The sequence below is a fragment of the Cyphellophora attinorum genome (assembly GCF_001299255.1).
Source record: "Cyphellophora attinorum strain CBS 131958 chromosome Unknown Contig31, whole genome shotgun sequence".
NCBI lineage: Eukaryota > Fungi > Ascomycota > Eurotiomycetes > Chaetothyriales > Cyphellophoraceae > Cyphellophora > Cyphellophora attinorum.
Genome location: NW_017253259.1, coordinates 92,904 through 110,168, shown reverse-complemented (window position 1 = coordinate 110,168; position 17,265 = coordinate 92,904). Strand labels below are relative to the sequence as shown.

At 53.8% G+C, this 17,265-nt stretch overlaps 6 protein-coding genes across 6 annotated transcripts; 2 read left to right on the top strand and 4 right to left on the bottom strand.

Annotated features, from left to right (window-relative positions):
- Positions 1–537: 537 nt before the first annotated feature.
- Positions 538–1,005, top strand: AB675_2926 (putative glutathione S-transferase; the record flags this gene model as incomplete). The annotated part of the gene is made up of 1 exon (XM_018142935.1): positions 538–1,005. One exon carries the CDS (start codon positions 538–540, stop codon positions 1,003–1,005), a length of 468 nt encoding a protein of 155 aa, XP_017996436.1.
- Positions 1,006–1,539: 534 nt separating this feature from the next.
- AB675_2925 (putative mitochondrial 2-oxodicarboxylate carrier) lies at positions 1,540–2,558 on the bottom strand (the record flags this gene model as incomplete). Its single annotated transcript, XM_018142934.1, has 2 exons — positions 1,540–2,391; positions 2,490–2,558. The coding sequence occupies 2 exons, from the start codon at positions 2,556–2,558 to the stop codon at positions 1,540–1,542; spliced, it is 921 nt and encodes a 306-aa protein (XP_017996403.1).
- Positions 2,559–3,340: 782 nt separating this feature from the next.
- AB675_2924 (uncharacterized protein) lies at positions 3,341–4,930 on the bottom strand (the record flags this gene model as incomplete). Its single annotated transcript, XM_018142933.1, has 1 exon — positions 3,341–4,930. The coding sequence occupies one exon, from the start codon at positions 4,928–4,930 to the stop codon at positions 3,341–3,343; it is 1,590 nt and encodes a 529-aa protein (XP_017996383.1).
- Positions 4,931–7,198: 2,268 nt separating this feature from the next.
- On the top strand, positions 7,199–8,208 carry AB675_2923 (Protein transport protein SFT2; the record flags this gene model as incomplete). The annotated part of the gene is made up of 4 exons (XM_018142932.1): positions 7,199–7,418; positions 7,482–7,602; positions 7,853–8,003; positions 8,056–8,208. The coding sequence occupies 4 exons, from the start codon at positions 7,199–7,201 to the stop codon at positions 8,206–8,208; spliced, it is 645 nt and encodes a 214-aa protein (XP_017996385.1).
- A 116-nt stretch (positions 8,209–8,324) lies between these two features.
- On the bottom strand, positions 8,325–8,954 carry AB675_2922 (Ankyrin repeat-containing protein P1E11.10; the record flags this gene model as incomplete). Its single annotated transcript, XM_018142931.1, has 1 exon — positions 8,325–8,954. One exon carries the CDS (start codon positions 8,952–8,954, stop codon positions 8,325–8,327), a length of 630 nt encoding a protein of 209 aa, XP_017996366.1.
- Positions 8,955–15,993: 7,039 nt separating this feature from the next.
- Positions 15,994–17,019, bottom strand: AB675_2919 (putative HIT-like protein; the record flags this gene model as incomplete). Its single annotated transcript, XM_018142929.1, has 3 exons — positions 15,994–16,326; positions 16,431–16,559; positions 16,708–17,019. The coding sequence occupies 3 exons, from the start codon at positions 17,017–17,019 to the stop codon at positions 15,994–15,996; spliced, it is 774 nt and encodes a 257-aa protein (XP_017996346.1).
- Between the last annotated feature and the right edge of the window lie 246 nt (positions 17,020–17,265).

Here is a 17,265-nt window from a genome sequence, read left to right as displayed (position 1 = left end):
TCCGAAGGTTGAGGTACTTGGGCATATACATGGCTCACTTCTTGTCATCGCTACATCGGACGCGTCTCCATACCCCGCAAGAAATACGATGGGCGGAATGAGCCGCGGCATTGGCGTTAGGGAAAGGACGATTGCCGTTGATTTCCGCACCTCTCTCTACGAGCCTGTCCGTTGTCTTCGGTTGTGCTATAAGACACCTTTCACCAGTGCTGACTGACCAAACGAATAGAAGGGACGCAGACTCATCGACATAACCTCAGCAAACCTGCATTGTCCGACTCGCACCATTCCACCTGCCGCACTGGGTATTTGTCCCCGCCTGCTCGTGGACGCCCTTTTCAGGCAACCTGACTCTATACATCTCATCTGACACATTCCACCGCAGCGTTTGCATGAGTCCGCTGGAACTCACACATTGAGCCACAAGCTTCCATTTCAGAGACGTTTTGTTGTAGCAGGATATCGAGAGCCAGAGAACCATCGACACCACCAAAAAGCACCCGTTCCCTGAAAAGCGACGCCAGGCAGCCATCCACCATGGCAACCACAACGACCAAACCCCAGTACACCTACACCCTCTACACCTTCTACAACTCCTCCTGCTCCGCCCGCGTCCGCATCGCCTGCCACCTAAAGTCCATCCCCCTGCAATACAAATACATCGACCTCCTCACCTCCGGCCAGAACGCGCCCTCCTACGCTGCGCTCAACCCCTCTGAATTCGTGCCCTTGCTCGTTGTCACGGACTCCGCCTCTGGTGACGAAGTCGCGCGCATCTCCCAATCCACCGCTATCCTCGAATATCTCGAGGAGACTGTTCCGGATGCAGCATGTCGACTGCTGCCGACTGATGCGCTGGCAAGAGCTCAGGTCAGGGAGTTGTGGGGTGTGATTGCGTGTGATACGCAGCCTGTCACGAACCAGCGGATTGTCAAGTATCTCAAAGCTCACGACCAGGGAGGATGGGAGCAGGAGTGGCAGTCGCATTTCTTGCTCAAGGGCTGAAGGCATATGATGCCATTGCGCGCCGGTCTGCGGGAAAGTGGTCGGTGGGGGATCAGGTTAGTTTGGCGGATGTGGCTTTGGTGTGTGCCGTGGATCGTTCGAGGAGATATAAGGTTGATTTGGACGGGCTGGAGGTTGTGAAGAGGGTGGACGGGCAGATGAGGGAGTTGGAGGCGTATAAGCGGGGCGGGTGGAGGGGCCAGGAGGACGCGCCGGCGGAGGTCAGACAAAAGTTGTAGATGTTGAGAGAGAATGGATGCAACGGCGGTGTTGGCGGTCGCAGAACGCCAACACAACTTAAAGTCAACCATCATCTGTGGAAATTTCGTTTTGATTGCTCGCTGAACTCCTCGTATCTATCCTGGGTATGCGACTGACCTGAGAAGCTGTCTAGACCCATGATTTCGCCAATTCAATATGCAAAGACCTTCATATGCACAGAGCCCTCCCGACGAGGCAATTGGGCAAGCGGCTGTGATGTCAACGACGCAGACGAGCTCAAGTCGGCCAAGGTTCTCATCGTCCTGCATCTCCTCACAAGCCCACCGGCGTCGCACCCATTCTCCGGAACCACTCGATGACGTTGGTGTAGACGACAAGCAGCACGCCGCCACCTGGACCCAGTCGCAACACCTTTGGTAGGAACCCTTTGTACAGCGCCGCGAAGCCCTCCTCCTTCATCATCGTTGCTAGACCAGGCCAGGCCCAGTTGTACTTTGGCGCGACACCCTTGACCCGAGTTGTGTTCTGAATGCGGCTCTTCACCACGTCCATCGGCGTGTTGAGGATCGTGCCTACCGTGCCACCGATCGCACCTGAAGTGAAGTCTGTGACCATGGCTTGAGTCTTGTTTCCCTTTGTCGGCGTCGGCAGCAGAGCCTTGACCTGGAAAATACAACCAAAGTAACCCGCATTCCACAGAATGTGCCTCCACAGCGTACTCTCCAGCCCATTGTACAGCGCCAACGGTCCCTCGTTCTTGACGATCTTCATGAAGCAGTCCACGATCCCATTGTACTTCCCTGCGCTCGCCCGATCCTGTAGCCGAATCTTGATCAACTCGAACGGCACTACGACGAAACTCTCGGTTGCACCAGCGGTCGCACCAGTGAGGATCGCGAGGGGTTGGTTGGCTTTCTCCATGCCGAAGAGGTTGCGGTAGAAGATGCCCCAGGAGTCATTCGCGGCGAACTTGGTGGCACGTTTGGGCGCTTCCATCATGATCGGGGCGCCAATGCCGCGATACAGGCGGGAGGCGCCTTCGTTCTTGACGATCTTACGGAAGCAGTCGAGCATGCCGGTGTAGTAATCTTGGCCGGGCACTGGCTTAGCGCCTTGGAGCTGGACGCGGGTCTTGATCACGTCGAGGGGGTACATGATCAGGATCTGGCAGAGTACAGTCAGTATGATGCTCTGTGGGGACATGGGGTACGGGGAGGTGGAGTTCTGGAGGTAGGGTGGTGGTGGGGTGCTAGAGGGCATACTTCTGAGACGCCAGCAATTGCGCCGGCGGCGAATTGGTACTGAAACGGGAGGGGCTTGTCGCCTGACATGTTGGCGGGTGTCTGAGGGCGTGTATGGGAGAAAGAGGGCTGTGGCAGGTGATCGAGCTGTCTTTATCGCGACCTTGACTCGATCGGAGTGCCTTCGGAAAGGGGTCAGACGAGCTGCCGAACAGAGCTCTGGGCCTCGTTGGAAGGGATTGTGGATGTCTAACAACGGCCTCCAAGTCCTGAGCGGTGTTCTCGAGGCAGCAGCTGTGCAAGTGGCAGGTTGTGAAGCTGTGCTAATGAAAGTCATGGCTGTTTAAATTGTTCTTCTTTTGAACACTTCCGACGGGTATAAGGAGTACATATCTCCGTTGGAGAAGATCGCGTGGGGAATTGGGATGAGGGGATAGTCCTATATAGAGAAGTAGTCGTAGAGGCACGACACTCACAGAGACAGGCAGTGTGCAACAGGCAAGAGTATATTGAGAGTGAGCCAATGTCAGACAGATTCCATACAGCTGGGAGGTCCACTGTGCTAGACTAGAAGAAGTTTGCTATCACAATAGATGGATGTCAAACAAGGCGTGATGCTAACCAGCAATATCATACCACAACACTCCCCCCAACTCCCGGTGCCCACCGATAATATGCTTCTGAAAACAGCCGATGATAGGAGATCGAGCCAAACGAAGGGGTATCAAGTTTACGCAAATCGACAAAATTGCAAGAACGTTCCGTCCCGTCCCATCCCATCGTGATCCTGGCTCCTTAGTAGTCAAAAAACTTTCCACCATCAATGTCATCGTTCGTCACAACTCCATGACCCGTAATCTCTCGAGCGTCGATCACATGTCCATGTCCTCTTCGTCTTCCTCCTTGAAGCTGATGCCTACGTGACCAGCCGTGTTCCAGTACTGTGTCTGGCCTGGACCATTGCTGCCACTCCCACTTGCTCCACTATTGAAGCCGGGGCTCATCTCGAAGTTCGAGTTCGGACTCATCGAGTTATTGCTGGGTATCTTATCGCCAGTGAGGTTGGTGTAACGAGGCACTCTCAGTCCGCTGCCGTCGAACCTTGTGTAGGCGAAGGTCTTCACGTCGTTCTTCTCCATAGCCTCCATCACCTCGGAGCGCATTCGCTTATCGTCTTCGTCCATGGGGAAAGGCCATTCACCGCCGAGCTGGGTGATGAGTGTTGCAAGTTGTGCTTCCTGTAGGTACTTCTGGTGCAAAGCCCACATGAGGTCCCTCGTCCAGCTGACAGAGCCGTTAAGTATGTCACCTTTGTTAGGTCCTTTGTCCCGATCTTCTATCGGCAAACCCATGGTGATGTTACCAGCCGTGCTGGCTGCACGTCGTCCACTAGCACCAGCGAGTAGTGATGTCGCAGCATTGGGTGGACTGATGCCTGTGGGTCCCATACTCGGTGACAGCGGACCAGCAGTAGCCATTTGCTTCTTGACTTTGTCGTCCTCAAGGCGGTGCATCGGCACAAGATGCGAAAGGTCCTGAATCCGCTCATTGATGTTGTCACGACGACGACGTTCGACGGCATTATGGCTGGCCCTCCGCCTGCGCTTCTTAGCCTCAAGTGATTCCTGCGCACTGCTAGAGTGTCCTCCTTCTACCTTGGTGGGCAACGATGCATGAGCGCCACCCATAGTCTCCCCAATGCCGGCATGCAGCTGACCTTTGCCAGGCGATGAAAGGGGTGAATCGAGATATGAGTTGAGACTACCAGGCGTGCTATCGTACTGACCAGACATAGTCTTCATGTGGCGGTTTTGTACGCTTTCAGACCGGATTGGTCGACCATTGGCCAGACTGCCAGATTCGGGCGTGCCGATCTGGAGGTTTGCCATTGCAGCCGTCCGAGGTGTCATCGGACTCCTCTGATCTGACGACTTGCGGTGAGCAGACATACCCGGACGCGAGCCTGACATGAAGCCAGGGCCCTGAAGGGGTGACAGATGTTGTGGAATGGAGCTGAGGTTACGAAAGTGATTGTAGTCGGGTTGACCAAGGTATGGGCTTTGGATCGGAGCACCATCGGGTGTGCTAGAGTAGACCTGGCTTGCATTGATGGGCATGGAATGTTTCGTGCGCGCCTGTTGTTGATTCATGGAGGACATGGCATTGTAGTCATCCATCTGATTAGGGTCGCCCAGGCCTTCCATCAGCTCACTGTCGTCGAAGGCAGCAGAGGTGCCCATGTTGCTGTAGCTATTCGACATGTTATTGTATCCAGATCCATACTGCATACCGCCGGAGTTACCACCAAACATACTCAAGGCCGAGGGATCGATACTGCCACCCTGTTGATCGTTGAAGTATTGATCAAAGTTGCCATGGTTGTTGAAGTTATGGTTCTGCATGTATCGGTTTGGATCATTGCCAAACTCGTCAGGCTCGCTCTTAATGTATGGTGCAGACATTGTGAGTGTTACAAAGTTCCCTCAGCAAGAGAGTCGTGTCGTCGTTGAGTACCTCTCTACCACAAGATCGACGGGCGCACCCGGCCGGCGCTGCCAAATGATGGGGACTGCCACGGTGTCAGCACTGAGTCATATCCATGTCAACTGTACTAGATGTTGCCCTACCCAAAAGCGTGGCTCGCACAATCACTGCTATACTCGAGCAGGGTTCTGCGAGCGCCTGTTGCTGATGCCGATCGATGACAGCGGTGTGGCGCCCCACTACTGAGCAATCGGCGAAGGCGGTGACAGGAGTGATGTGAGAGATCGAGCGGGCCGAGCAGCACAGTTGTATGATTGTGTAAAGCGACGACTGCCACTCGAGTCGATGTGAGGCGAGGGGCCCGGCTTCACGTCGGGACGATTGCGAAAGGCAGCGAACTTGACCGACACAGGGCCAGAATGGGCCAGGTGTGCGATGATTCGCGCAGGACACCTGCAGATACGGGATGTCGGCAGCCAAGTTCCAGGAAACGAAAAGCGTGCTATCGTGTTTGGACGTCAATCGTGTCAAAGACCGCGTCGGGTAGATGTGTCGAGGGAATGAAAGGCCGGGTCTATAATGGTGGTGATGTGCTGGTGGGAGCGTCAGTGATGCGGTCCTATAAATCTCGCCTTAAACCTCGCCTAACGGGAAGGCCTTGGCGGTTTCGTACCATTCGCGGACTGCCCCGCGGTGGCCAAGGGGGCACAGACAGACAACAACTTACACAGTCGTCCTCGGCTTCGGAGACAGATGGAGAAAGATTACTCGATGAATTGTCTGCGATGACAAACTCGACGCTCAGATAGTGCCGACAAGAGCAGTAAGAGGAATAGTTCAATAATTGATTAATGACGGATCTGCAAGTCTTCGCTTCTGCAGACTTCGGGTCATCCGGGCGAGGACTACCTGGAGATATATAGCGCAAGATGCAAGGCTGTCGAATGACCTTCAAATAGCAGCAGGCCTTCCAGTTCCTACCAAGGACACCCTCTTCAGTCTTGCCACGGACATTGGCCCAATCATCGAGGCTATGAGCACAAAGAAGACGTCGTGTTTCGGGTCATGACCAGCATAAGGGGAAGCAACACTGCAAGAAACAGGCCAAGTAGTCCCCCGCTACCTCTCGCGACGATCAGAAGGACATGATAGACATGAGGGTGACAAGGCTTCTCCAGGCCATGCGCCACCCATCCTTTGACGTATGATGCCTCAAGATGACCGGTCTCTTTGTCGGTGTGGACTTTCTGGACATACCAAAGTGTTTCACCTCTGCAGTAGTCGCTATCGTTGCATCAAAGGCGTTCAAGGCGATCGAGACGATGTTGCATGAGCCTGCGCTGTAAGGGGATGGTTCGTCCGCAGCTGGTCCAGATGCAGATAAAGAATGTCGTTGAAAATTCTCCATGCTGTGCAACCCGTACAAAGGCGATCGACGGCGTTGCGGCGTCTTACCTGGTTCGCGCCGTCGAGACGACGCGAGAGCTTTGATGCAAACCCTCAAGACTAGCCATGCAATGCATGATGATGTGCATGTGGCGAGGGTTCTAGAGGGTCCAACAGATGTCGCTGAGGCCTGAATTGACAAAGAACAAGGCATTGAATCGAGCAGGGATTGCGAGGTGAGGGTGTGGTGTTTTTGTGGAGAAGCTCAAGAAGGCAAGCGGCAACTTCGCAGGCTGCTAGCAATTCATTCTACACTGATCACACCGTTCACTACCCAAGCATTCCTATCGCCGACAGCGCATTTGCGATTCCTGTCCTAGCACATCCACCGCCTTGCGCCCGAGGACCCTGTCAAGCCTCCGTATACCCTGCCATATCGAGGTCAGATCTCAAACGGTCTCTGCTGCACGCACCCGTAGTGCCGCCGCATACGCCTCAACCCAGCATATCACGGTCCACCTCACTGCCAATCCAGTTTCGAAACGTTGTCCTCAACAAGCAGGCTTCTGTGAGACTTCAACTGCATCTTCTCGTTTGAGACAGAAATATCGCAAGACTTCACGACCGGTCAGCACCTAGCCACTGCATTTCCTGCCTCCCAGGTCTTGAAGACTGTCGGTGAACACCGAGGAGCTACGGTGGCATTCGCTCAGTCCGATTCTCTGGACAAAGAAAGCAGACGCGAGGATATTAGTGGTGGCGACTGCGGATCAGGCGCTCCGTCATTGTCTTGACCGTTGAGACAGACGGCATCGGCTGAGGTGTATCATATCACGCGGGCTAAGGATTGACGCATCACAATGTCCACCAGCTTCAGAGATTCGGTGAACAGTCTGGGATGGTCGCGGAGGGAGCCAGAATATACAGCCAACACCAACTCTTCCACCCCATTCCTGTCGACGCTGAACTCGATCAATCCATTTAAACGAGGTGGCTATGTGCAGCTGCCTACCCACGAGGCTCCAGGAGCCCCTCTACCGGCACCAACACGGAGAGAAGAAGAGGAAGGATGGTTTGCTAGTGAGTATTTGCTTCATCAGCACTGTGATGATATTTCAGCAAGTACTGACAAGCCACCGCTAGTGAGCCGATGGGATAAGATGTTGATCTTCGGCGGGCTGAACCTTGCGGCGATGGCATGCTTCGTACTCTGCTTCGTGCTATTCCCAATTCTGTTTGCAAAGCCACGCAAGTTCGCGACTTTGTAAGTGTTCTCCCTCCTCCCTTGCTTTGCCTATCCCAAAAGGTACACACCATCAGACGCCAACCCCGGCTTTCATAGCCATGTGACTGGGGTAGACCTCATGATGATGTCAATATCCGTCTTCAGCATGTGTCAACACAAGACACAAGCCGCAAGACTCGACAACATCTACGCGCTGATTTGTTGTTCCAGCCTGTCAACGCGTGCATGATCTGGAGCATTTGTGTGGCTGACGCGTCGATATTCACAGATGGTCTGCAGGCTCGATACTTTTCCTGGCGTCTTGGGCAGCGCTCATGGGGCCGCAAGCTTATCTCGCCCATCTTCTGTCCGGGCCGCGCCTGCCTTTCACTGCGGTGTATGTCGGAAGCATCGTCATGACAATATACTTTGCCGTGGGGGTAAGTCCAGTCCTGTGTCGATCTCTTGCTCCGCAAATGCTGACTGATCTAGCTTCACTCAACCATCTTGACACTGCTGTTCTCCATCATACAGCTGGTCGCGCTGGTATGGTATCTGGTCAGCTACTTTCCCATGGGAAGTACTGGCCTTAGATTCGCTGCCAGAGTCGGAGGAGGTCGTCTGACTGCGTGGATGAACGATTAGGATCCAGTCCAGCAGACCTTGTCTATAGAGCCATATCAATTGATGGCGCTCATCCATGTCACCTCGACGACACCGGCAGAGTTCCGCCACAGTACTTCTTGTCCGTGCATGAACTCTCACCCAACGCGTCTCCGCACGTCGCGATCGTCGCTAACGCCTCGCACCGCATCTTGGATTAGGTTTCTCAACTCTGCCTGGCCCTCCTCACTCTGGAAGTTGTCACTTGCAGCAAGTTCTTCTATCCTCCTCCTGAACTCCGGATCCGGCTCTTGATCCGTCCCGACATCTTCTGTCGAGTTGACCTGTATGTTCACATTCGGCGGCAGTGGAGGCAGGATGCCGTTGCTTGCTGTTGCAGCTCCTCCGGCTCGCTGGCGCAGGTATGCCGAGATCTCGGGATACTCGTCCTCCGCCTCAAACTTCTCAGCCGCCGTGACCTCATCGTCGTTTCGAAGCGTGACGTCGATATTCAATTCTTCTACCAGACATTTGACGACGTCGAGGGTCTCTGTTACGAAGAGGCAGGTTTCACCGTCCTCGTCCTTCAAGTTCACGTCGACTTTTAGATCTGTGACTAAAACCTTGAGCAAAGCCACGTGATTGTATGATGCGGCGGCGTGAAGAAGGCTGTAGCCGTGAGCGTCTTGCTGGGAGGCGAGCGAGGGGTCTGATCGCAGTAGTGGTAGGAGGCGAGGGTCTGGATCGGGCGTCACGGCGGCGAGAAGGAATGGGTTAAGGTCAGACATCGTTGAGGTTTTGGCAGATCTACGTTGTGTGGCTCGATGCCTGACCACGTCGAGGAGGCCTTCCAGTACTTGAGCACATGTGCAGTTCAGAAATTAAATTTATGCGGAGGAGCCCCGCAGACGGGCGAGTCAGTCGCGCGGCCGGACGACAACTGACCTTTCCCAAGACCGGGTGACTAACTGTCAAACTCATCTTCCGCCGGATGACAAGTGGTTCTATTTGACATCTTCCAATATTCCGGCCTCGATTTTGGTTGAGCGCGTGTCACTTGAAAGAAGAGTGTAGGGATGAACATCACAGTGGATCTTTCGCTCGCAACTGCCTCATGCTATGACTGTTTGCCGTGACTCATTCGCCAGGCAATGACTCTTTCTAGGCAAACAGGGCAAGATATATTTTCTTAGCCACTTCCGCTGTTCAACAAGAACATCAATCCTTTGCAACTACCATTGCAATATTCGTTCCTTCCGACTAGACTCCATTCGCTGAGGATCACACGTCTTCGATTACCGCCATTGCCAGTCCACTCCTTTTCACCACAATTGCCATCATGGCTTTGCAACAGGATCCACAGGTCATCGCCGAACTCTGCAAGGCTCTCAATCAGGCGAAAGGCGGCAAGAACAAACCTAACTCCAAGAACAAAGGAATCTCATGCAGAAAGACCACCTACCCCATTGCTGGTACGAAAGGCATCACTGTCGATAGCTACAAGCTGGCTGAGTGGGATTACAAGAGGGACGATCTTCCAACATATGCTAGAGGTCTCTTTACCACAAAGCTCTCCAATGGTAATACTGAAATCGTTAGTCGGGGCTACGACAAGTTCTTCAACGTCGATGAAGTCCCTACCACCAAATGGGAGAACATCGAGAACAACACCCTGGGTCCATACGAGCTTAGTGTCAAGGAGAATGGCTGCATCATATTCATGTCAGGTCTTGAGGATGGCACCTTGCTCGTGTGTAGCAAGCACTCCACAGGCACACGACACGACGTGGAACGGAGTCATGCCCAAGTTGGCGAAGAGTGGGCGAAGCGGCACGTTGAGAGTGTCGGCAAGACAACCAGAGAGCTAGCGTTGGCTTTACGTGCACGCAATCTCACAGCAGTGGCTGAGCTATGTGACGATGAGTTCGAAGAACATGTCCTTGAATACCCTCCCGAGATGTCTGGTCTTTATCTACATGGTCTCAACTTCAACCTCCCCGAGTTTGCTACCCTGTCTGGAGCCGATGTACACAAGTTTGCCGATGAGTGGGGATTCAAGAAGGCCAAATACCTCATGATTGATGATATCAGCGAAGTCAAGACTTTCCTAGAGAAGTGTGCAGAGACTGGGTCATGGGACGGTCGCGATACGGAAGGCTTCGTTGTTCGATGCAAGACGAGAGGTCGAACCGAGCATGGCGGTCCGGACTGGTTCTTCAAGTACAAGTTCGAGGAGCCATATCTGATGTACCGACAGTGGCGCGAAGCGACAAAAGCTATGATTGCTGGCCGGCCTCCAAAGTATCGCAAGCACAAGAAGATCACAGAAGAGTACCTTCTATTTGCCCGTCGACAACTTGCAAGAAATCCCAACCTCGGCAAGCAGTACAATCTAAATCATGGCATTATCAAGATGAGAGACGACTTCCTCGCCGAGAAGGGTCAGAAGGGTTCCGACATCATTCGACAAGAACAAGCAGATGGAGGTGAATGGAACGAGCACATCAACAACATCGTTCTAGTCCCCATTGCAACTATCGGCTGCGGCAAGACGACAGTCGCCAACGCTCTGGTCAAGCTGTTCGATTTTGGTCACGTCCAGAATGACAACGTGGAGGGCACGCGTGGTCGGCCTCAGAAATTCGCTCTGCTGACCACTAATGCCATGGCGGGCTTCCGTGTCGTCATTGCCGACCGCAACAACCACCAACGTCGCGAACGAGCCCAGATCATTAACGATGTATCTAACGTCGTTCCCGATGCCAAATTTGTGGCGCTGCATTATGTCCACGAACCCAAGAGCATGAGACTTGATAGTATCCGCGAGGTCACGAGGCAGCGAGTCTTTGAGCGAGGCGACAATCATCAAACCATTCGAGTGGGCAGCAAGAGTCGAGACGACATCATTGCCATCATGGAAGGCTTCCTGGCTCGCTTTGAAGGTTGCGACACTTCCCGCGATCCGGATGCAAATTTCGACGAGGTGATTGATCTTGATCCTAGTGCATCCTCCTTGGAGAACCTCGAGACCATCATCAACAAGCTGTACGAGACTTACCCCAAAGTCTTCACCAGCGACATGCCGAGCACAGAAGAAATCGAAGATGCCATCACTTGGTCGCTCGGTCGCCAGGTCTCGAATGAGAAGAAGCATGACCTCAACTTCAACAAATCACCACGAGTCCAGAAGCAGCCGCTCTCAAAGCAGAATGGAAGTCCTGCTGTGAAGATCCCCACTGCTCAGCAACTGCTCGGCCAGCTCGAGTACTTCAGTATCCCTGTCGCTCCCAAAGACGTCATGAATACGCTTGAGAGTATCTTTGCCAATGCTGGACCGGAAGAGAAGCGCACGTTCAATCAGCTCAAGCAGACGCGACGCATACAGACCGAGTTTCATGTCACCTTGATCCATCGTGCCACGGCCAAGGTCAGTGCTGAGACCTGGCAGTGGTACAGCGATGCGTACGGTCAAGCCATCAGCCAGGCTGACCTCGCCGATCCTGCCAAGCGGGCTCCTCTACTGGGTCTTGCGCGCCTTCGGTTTGAGCGGCTGGTGTGGGATGATCAGGTCATGGCGATGGTCATCAGTATCTTGCCTGCGTCTGAGGGCGGTATTGTTTGGCCTTGCGCTAATGCTGTCGCTCACGTCACAATTGGCACCGTCAGCCCAGCGATCAAGCCAGTAGAGAGCAATACCTTGTTGGCCAGATGGGCGCACAATGTTAGCGGTGACTCGAGGATCTGGGAGAGAGAGGTGCCTGGAGGCAAGATCGTCGACGGAGGTGTCAAGCCTGTCTTCCAGCGTGGTCGAGGTTAGCGCTCTCAACACACGTCGCAGAAGCAGGCTGGGCAGAAGCAACCTAAGGACAAGCCGCCTGGCAGAAGCCGTTTGAGGAGGAGCCGCTTAGGAAGAAGCAAGATACCCCCGCCATAGCACTTACAGGAAGCACTTCAAGCGTGGGGGTGAAAAGGAAGCATGAAGATATCGACGAAGGAAGTCGATCGAACACAGGCATGAAGCGGATGCATGACGATACTGGCTTATGGCATGGCATGCTTAGCATTTTCAGGAGCATTACGAATTATGGGAGCGCACCCAAAAGCAGGAAGCATTGATGCACCGGAGGCATGCTATATCCTCAGAGGACTTCCCAGCATGGCGCACGTGGTGCAATACAGATCAGTTGTAGATGAGATAGCTTCGAGCATGAGAATAGTGATCTATCAATAATATCAATACAAAAGCCGAACTTTCCAATCCACCATGACTCTCGTGGTCAACTGGTACTTCTCAGCGGTGGTTGCTGGGTCAACAAGCTTAAAGTAAATAAAAGCTGAAGGCGCGCTAAGCCGCCCGATGCGCGCCTGACTCTGTATGGTGCTGTGATTGATGCACTGGAACAGCTCTCTGGGTCCTGCACTCGCGTGTGAACCTCGTTGTTCTCTTTCCACGAGTAATTGACAGACTTTACAGCTCTACCTCATAGCTTGTCTATCATTTGCCAAAGTCATCAGCACGCGGAAAGATCGTTGAGCAGAGCAACACGAACGATACCGGGATCCTTGCGACACCCCACCAAACGCCCATCGCGACTCGGAGTGGGTCGGCGCCAAGTTTGACAACAACCTCGAGTAGCTCCAGAGTCTCTTCATCAACCACTACAGACTCGTCCCATCAACAAAGTATTCCTCGGTACCTCGCAATTGCTATTCGATACTCTCGAGTAGATGTTAGCTACCTCATACTCATCACCTTCCACGCCAAACTGATCACACCCGAAAAGACGCGAGGAGAGCAAAAGTCGCGGTAGTAGGCCTGCTGTTTTGGCGACCCAACTCTCGACCTCGACACCAATCTACCTGTCCTCCACCGATCTGCTGGACGGCAAACAGAGCTCAGTCGATCTCGTCGAGCAAGCGCGTCTTCTGTCGCCATCGAATTCAGCTGTTCTACAGGATCTCTGGTGGTAAGTCGCTCCAGACACGACTCGAAAGCCCGTGCGTCATACTCAATCTACGAGGAATTCTTGCTTGCATTCATGCTAATTTGACCTTTTGCTACCTACAGCATCCTCACAGCTCGATCTTCAACCTTGTCATTCCTCATCAGAAGTGCTCAGCACATCTTTGACAGCTATATCGCTGTCGACCACACACCATGCCGATGGTAAGTACCTTGTTGTTATGCGCTACTACGCGTCAATGGCAGGCTCTTTGTACTGACAGCAATGGCAGACACGCACACGGCAGCGGATTCTCAACGATGAGAACGACGAGAACAACACGTCTACCACGACTCGAGCGGCTCGTGCCAAGGCCACTGCCCTCACCGAAGATGTCAATGTAGTCAAGAAGACAACAACACAGGTCAAGAAGACCACCACCACAACCAACAATGGCACACTCAACGCTCGACGAAAAGTCCTCGGCGACATGACCACCAATCAGTCCAAGGTTGTTGAGCCTGTCGAGGGCAAGAAGGCTGCAGCAGCCAAATCTACCCTCCAGTCAAAGACGGCACCTGCAGCTGGTGTCACCAAACTCTCGCGCACCAATTCTTCTCGCACAACAGTCGCCGCCAAGGACAACACGGTCAAGCCGAAGCCTTCGGAGGTCAAGAAGCCCGGCAGCGTTCTGGCGTTCTTGGTGGCAGCCGCAAACGATCCCAAGCCTCCAACGTCTCCTCCAAGGACGCTACCCCAGAAGTTCAAGGTCCACCCAGAAAACGTACTCGCGAGGAACAAGCTGAGGTCGAGACTGCAGCTACCCAAGAGGCTGTCGACCTGGTTGCCAGCTTGGATGCCGAAGACCTCGACGATCCCAGCATGTGCGCCGAATATGTTCGAGAGATCTTCGACTACTACAAAGAGCTCGAACTCGTCACCATGCCCAACCCCAACTACATGGATCACCAGGAAGACCTCGAGTGGAAGATGCGTGGCATTCTCGTCGACTGGCTCATCGAGGTGCACACCCGCTTCAGGCTGTTGCCCGAAACACTCTTCCTCGCTATCAACATCGTCGATCGCTTCCTGTCCTCCAAGGTTGTCCCACTCGACAGATTGCAGTTGGTTGGCATCACCGCCATGTTCATCGCATCCAAGTACGAAGAGGTCCTGTCCCCTCACGTCGGCAACTTCGTCCACGTTGCTGACGATGGCTTCACCATCGACGAAGTCCTCAGCGCTGAGCGGTACACTCTGACCACACTCAAGTATGACCTCAGCTACCCGAATCCCATGAACTTCCTTCGCCGCATCTCCAAGGCCGATAACTACGATATCCAAACTCGCACTGTCGGCAAATATTTGATGGAGATCTCTCTTGTCGACCACCGCTTCCTCGAGTACCGCCAGAGCCACATCGCTGCCGCTGCTATGTATCTCGCTCGCACTATCCTCGATCGCGGCGAATGGGTAAGTCTTTCCGTCCTGTACATTCGCACCAACTAATGTTTTGCAGGATGCGACGCTCACTCAATTTGCTGGCTACTCTGAGGAAGAGATACAACCCGTCTTTGAGCTCCTCATTGACTATCTTCATGCCCCTGTGGCACATGAGGCGTTGTTCAAGAAGTACGCTAGTAAGAAATTTTTGAAGGGTAAGTGAGTTCACGTGTTGTTAGTCCTATGCTAATCCTTCACAGCCTCCATCATGGCTCGAAAGTGGGCTAAGGACTACTACTCGACCCTGCGCGGCAGCGATAGCAGCTTGTCACTCGACGAGAAGGCCACTTAGGAGGTGGAACCGCGATCGCCAACTCGATGGGCACCCTCATCCGGACGCAAGAAGGCTCCCTCGAGACCGTCGGATCCAATCCCGTGCAACCTTTACAGCGTATGACCGAAACGGTCCAACATTTGCATCTACGAAAGGACGACATGGGACACATTGCATAGATCAGCAACAACATCATTAGCAATTGATCCCCTCCACATCGTCTATGGCCGGCCAGACCACCCTCTCGCTTACATATCCGCACATACAGACCCATCTCGGCATCTCACTGGCGTCCAAAGAGCGGGTTTCGGTAGAAAAGGATGTGCCCGAGGCCTATTACTGCCCATTCTCGGCTCTCGGCCAGCATCAGAATCTACGACGTTTGAACAATTTCTTACTATGGACATTCCCAACAGCAGTCTTGTGCAAGCACAGTATGGCGTTATCCAAGGATAGGCTTGTGGGACGTAGGAAAATGGTGAACATGGCGTTATGTTCCCCCTTCTTTCAACATTTGTGCACATGAGACAAAGGACATGCATTGCAAGCGGCGTTACTTCTTTGCAAAGGCTGTGCTAGTAGCCATTCGGTCCTGCAGTCCGTCATCATAGAGATGACCGACAGCGAATGAAGAATTCTTATCCTATGACTTGTCTGTGTATCCTCATGCCAGCTCGTTTTCGCGGTTGCTATTGAAGTCGATCGTGCTGGCCTCATGCGGGCCCGACAACCCTTTGCCTCTGTCTTCGCGTCACTCCCTAGGGGTGACGCTAGGGGACGGGCTTTGGTCAAGGAGGGGCGACCTCTACCTATATGAGCTCCTCCATCGTCCATAGTTTCTGCCATGCTCTCGACAACGCCGCATATGATCATGTTTCCTTCCACAAAAGAAAATCTCCCTGTATCCAGAAGTTCTTCGCCGTATATCCTGGCGGCAGAAACATGTTAAGCAACCAGATAGCCGTAGTCCAGGCTCGTGACCATCGCCGTCTCATAGATTGCCACGGCCTCGTCCAGGTCTCCCTGATCCTCCTCCCCCGCCGCCGCCGCCCTCATCCGGTAGCATATCTTCGCGCACGACCTTATTCTGCGCAGCACCTGCCAGCATCAAATTCTGGTCGCCGAGCTCGCCCCGGCTCCCTCCTGCTGCGCCTCACTCGAGCCGCTTGTCCGGCCTGACTGGCCCTCCTCTACCGCGTCCGAGCGATCGCTCACAGACACATTACCACCCCCAAATTCCCTGCGCCACTCCTCTGCAACCTCCTTCCGCATCACTTTGATCAGTCCCTCCGCATCATCGTCGTCCCTGTAATGCCGCTGGCCGCGACCGAAGAGGATAGCTGTAGCTTGAATGCCTTGGGGTGGAGGTTTCCTCTTTGGAGTCGTGTAGGGGGTGTAGGTGCTCTCGAAGGGGTATCGAGGAACTATGTGGAAGTGGGTCTATGGCTGAGATTAGGATTGGGACAGCCTAGCAGTTGAACAGGAAACGCTGGCCCCGGCATGAAGCCGCTGGGCCGGACCATGATCTGAATGGCTGTACTCACATGTGGTACGACCTGAGCAGCACCTGGCCCATTATTCTGGACTATGTTGTAGTCGACCTCGGCATGGGGTATATCTGGCATTGTAGCTCGGACTACCGCTCGTGATATCAGGGGCAGTATCCGCCCGATCTAGTAGAGAAGGGCATCAGATCATGGGGGTTCGTCGCACAGGTCCCAAACGAAGCAGGCCCGGTTGGGCCTCAGAAGCATATCGACCATGCCATAGCCTCGAAAAGAACTCCCTTCAACAGCAGCAAAATTCACCGCACAAACTCACCTCCATCCCCTCCCTGCTCGTCATGTCCCCAACCTTCTCCGCGTGTCGCCGTGGACATAACAGGACATGGCCTCGGACCAAAGGGAAGATATCCAGAAATGCTACTACGTGCTCCGTCGAGAGTAGTACGAATGCTGGAGGGTGAAGCTTTTCTGGGTTGAGCGCTTCTGATAGTGTTTGGGATGATTCTAGGGGAGAGACGATGGGGTAGGCGGTTATGATCTGGCAGAAGGCGCAGTCTTCGTCGTGGAGTGGTGATGTATGGGCGGATTGGGGTGTTGGGACGTTTTGCTGGGAGGGGGGCGGATCCATGAGGGGACACTGCTCTGGGTTGATGAAGTGTGAGTACTGGCGAGAGCTTCCCGACTAGAGGCGACTTCAGTGCTCATGTGCTTTACCCTGTGACTGCTAGTCGATTCTGAAGAGTGCTTGGGCAAGGTGATGCAAGGCCTCGAGAAGGCAACCGAGGCAGACTGCCTCGTGTTACGGTGGAGAGGGAGGGCAGTTGACGATGGGGAAAGGTCTCCATGATGGGTCACTAGACATCCTACGAATGTC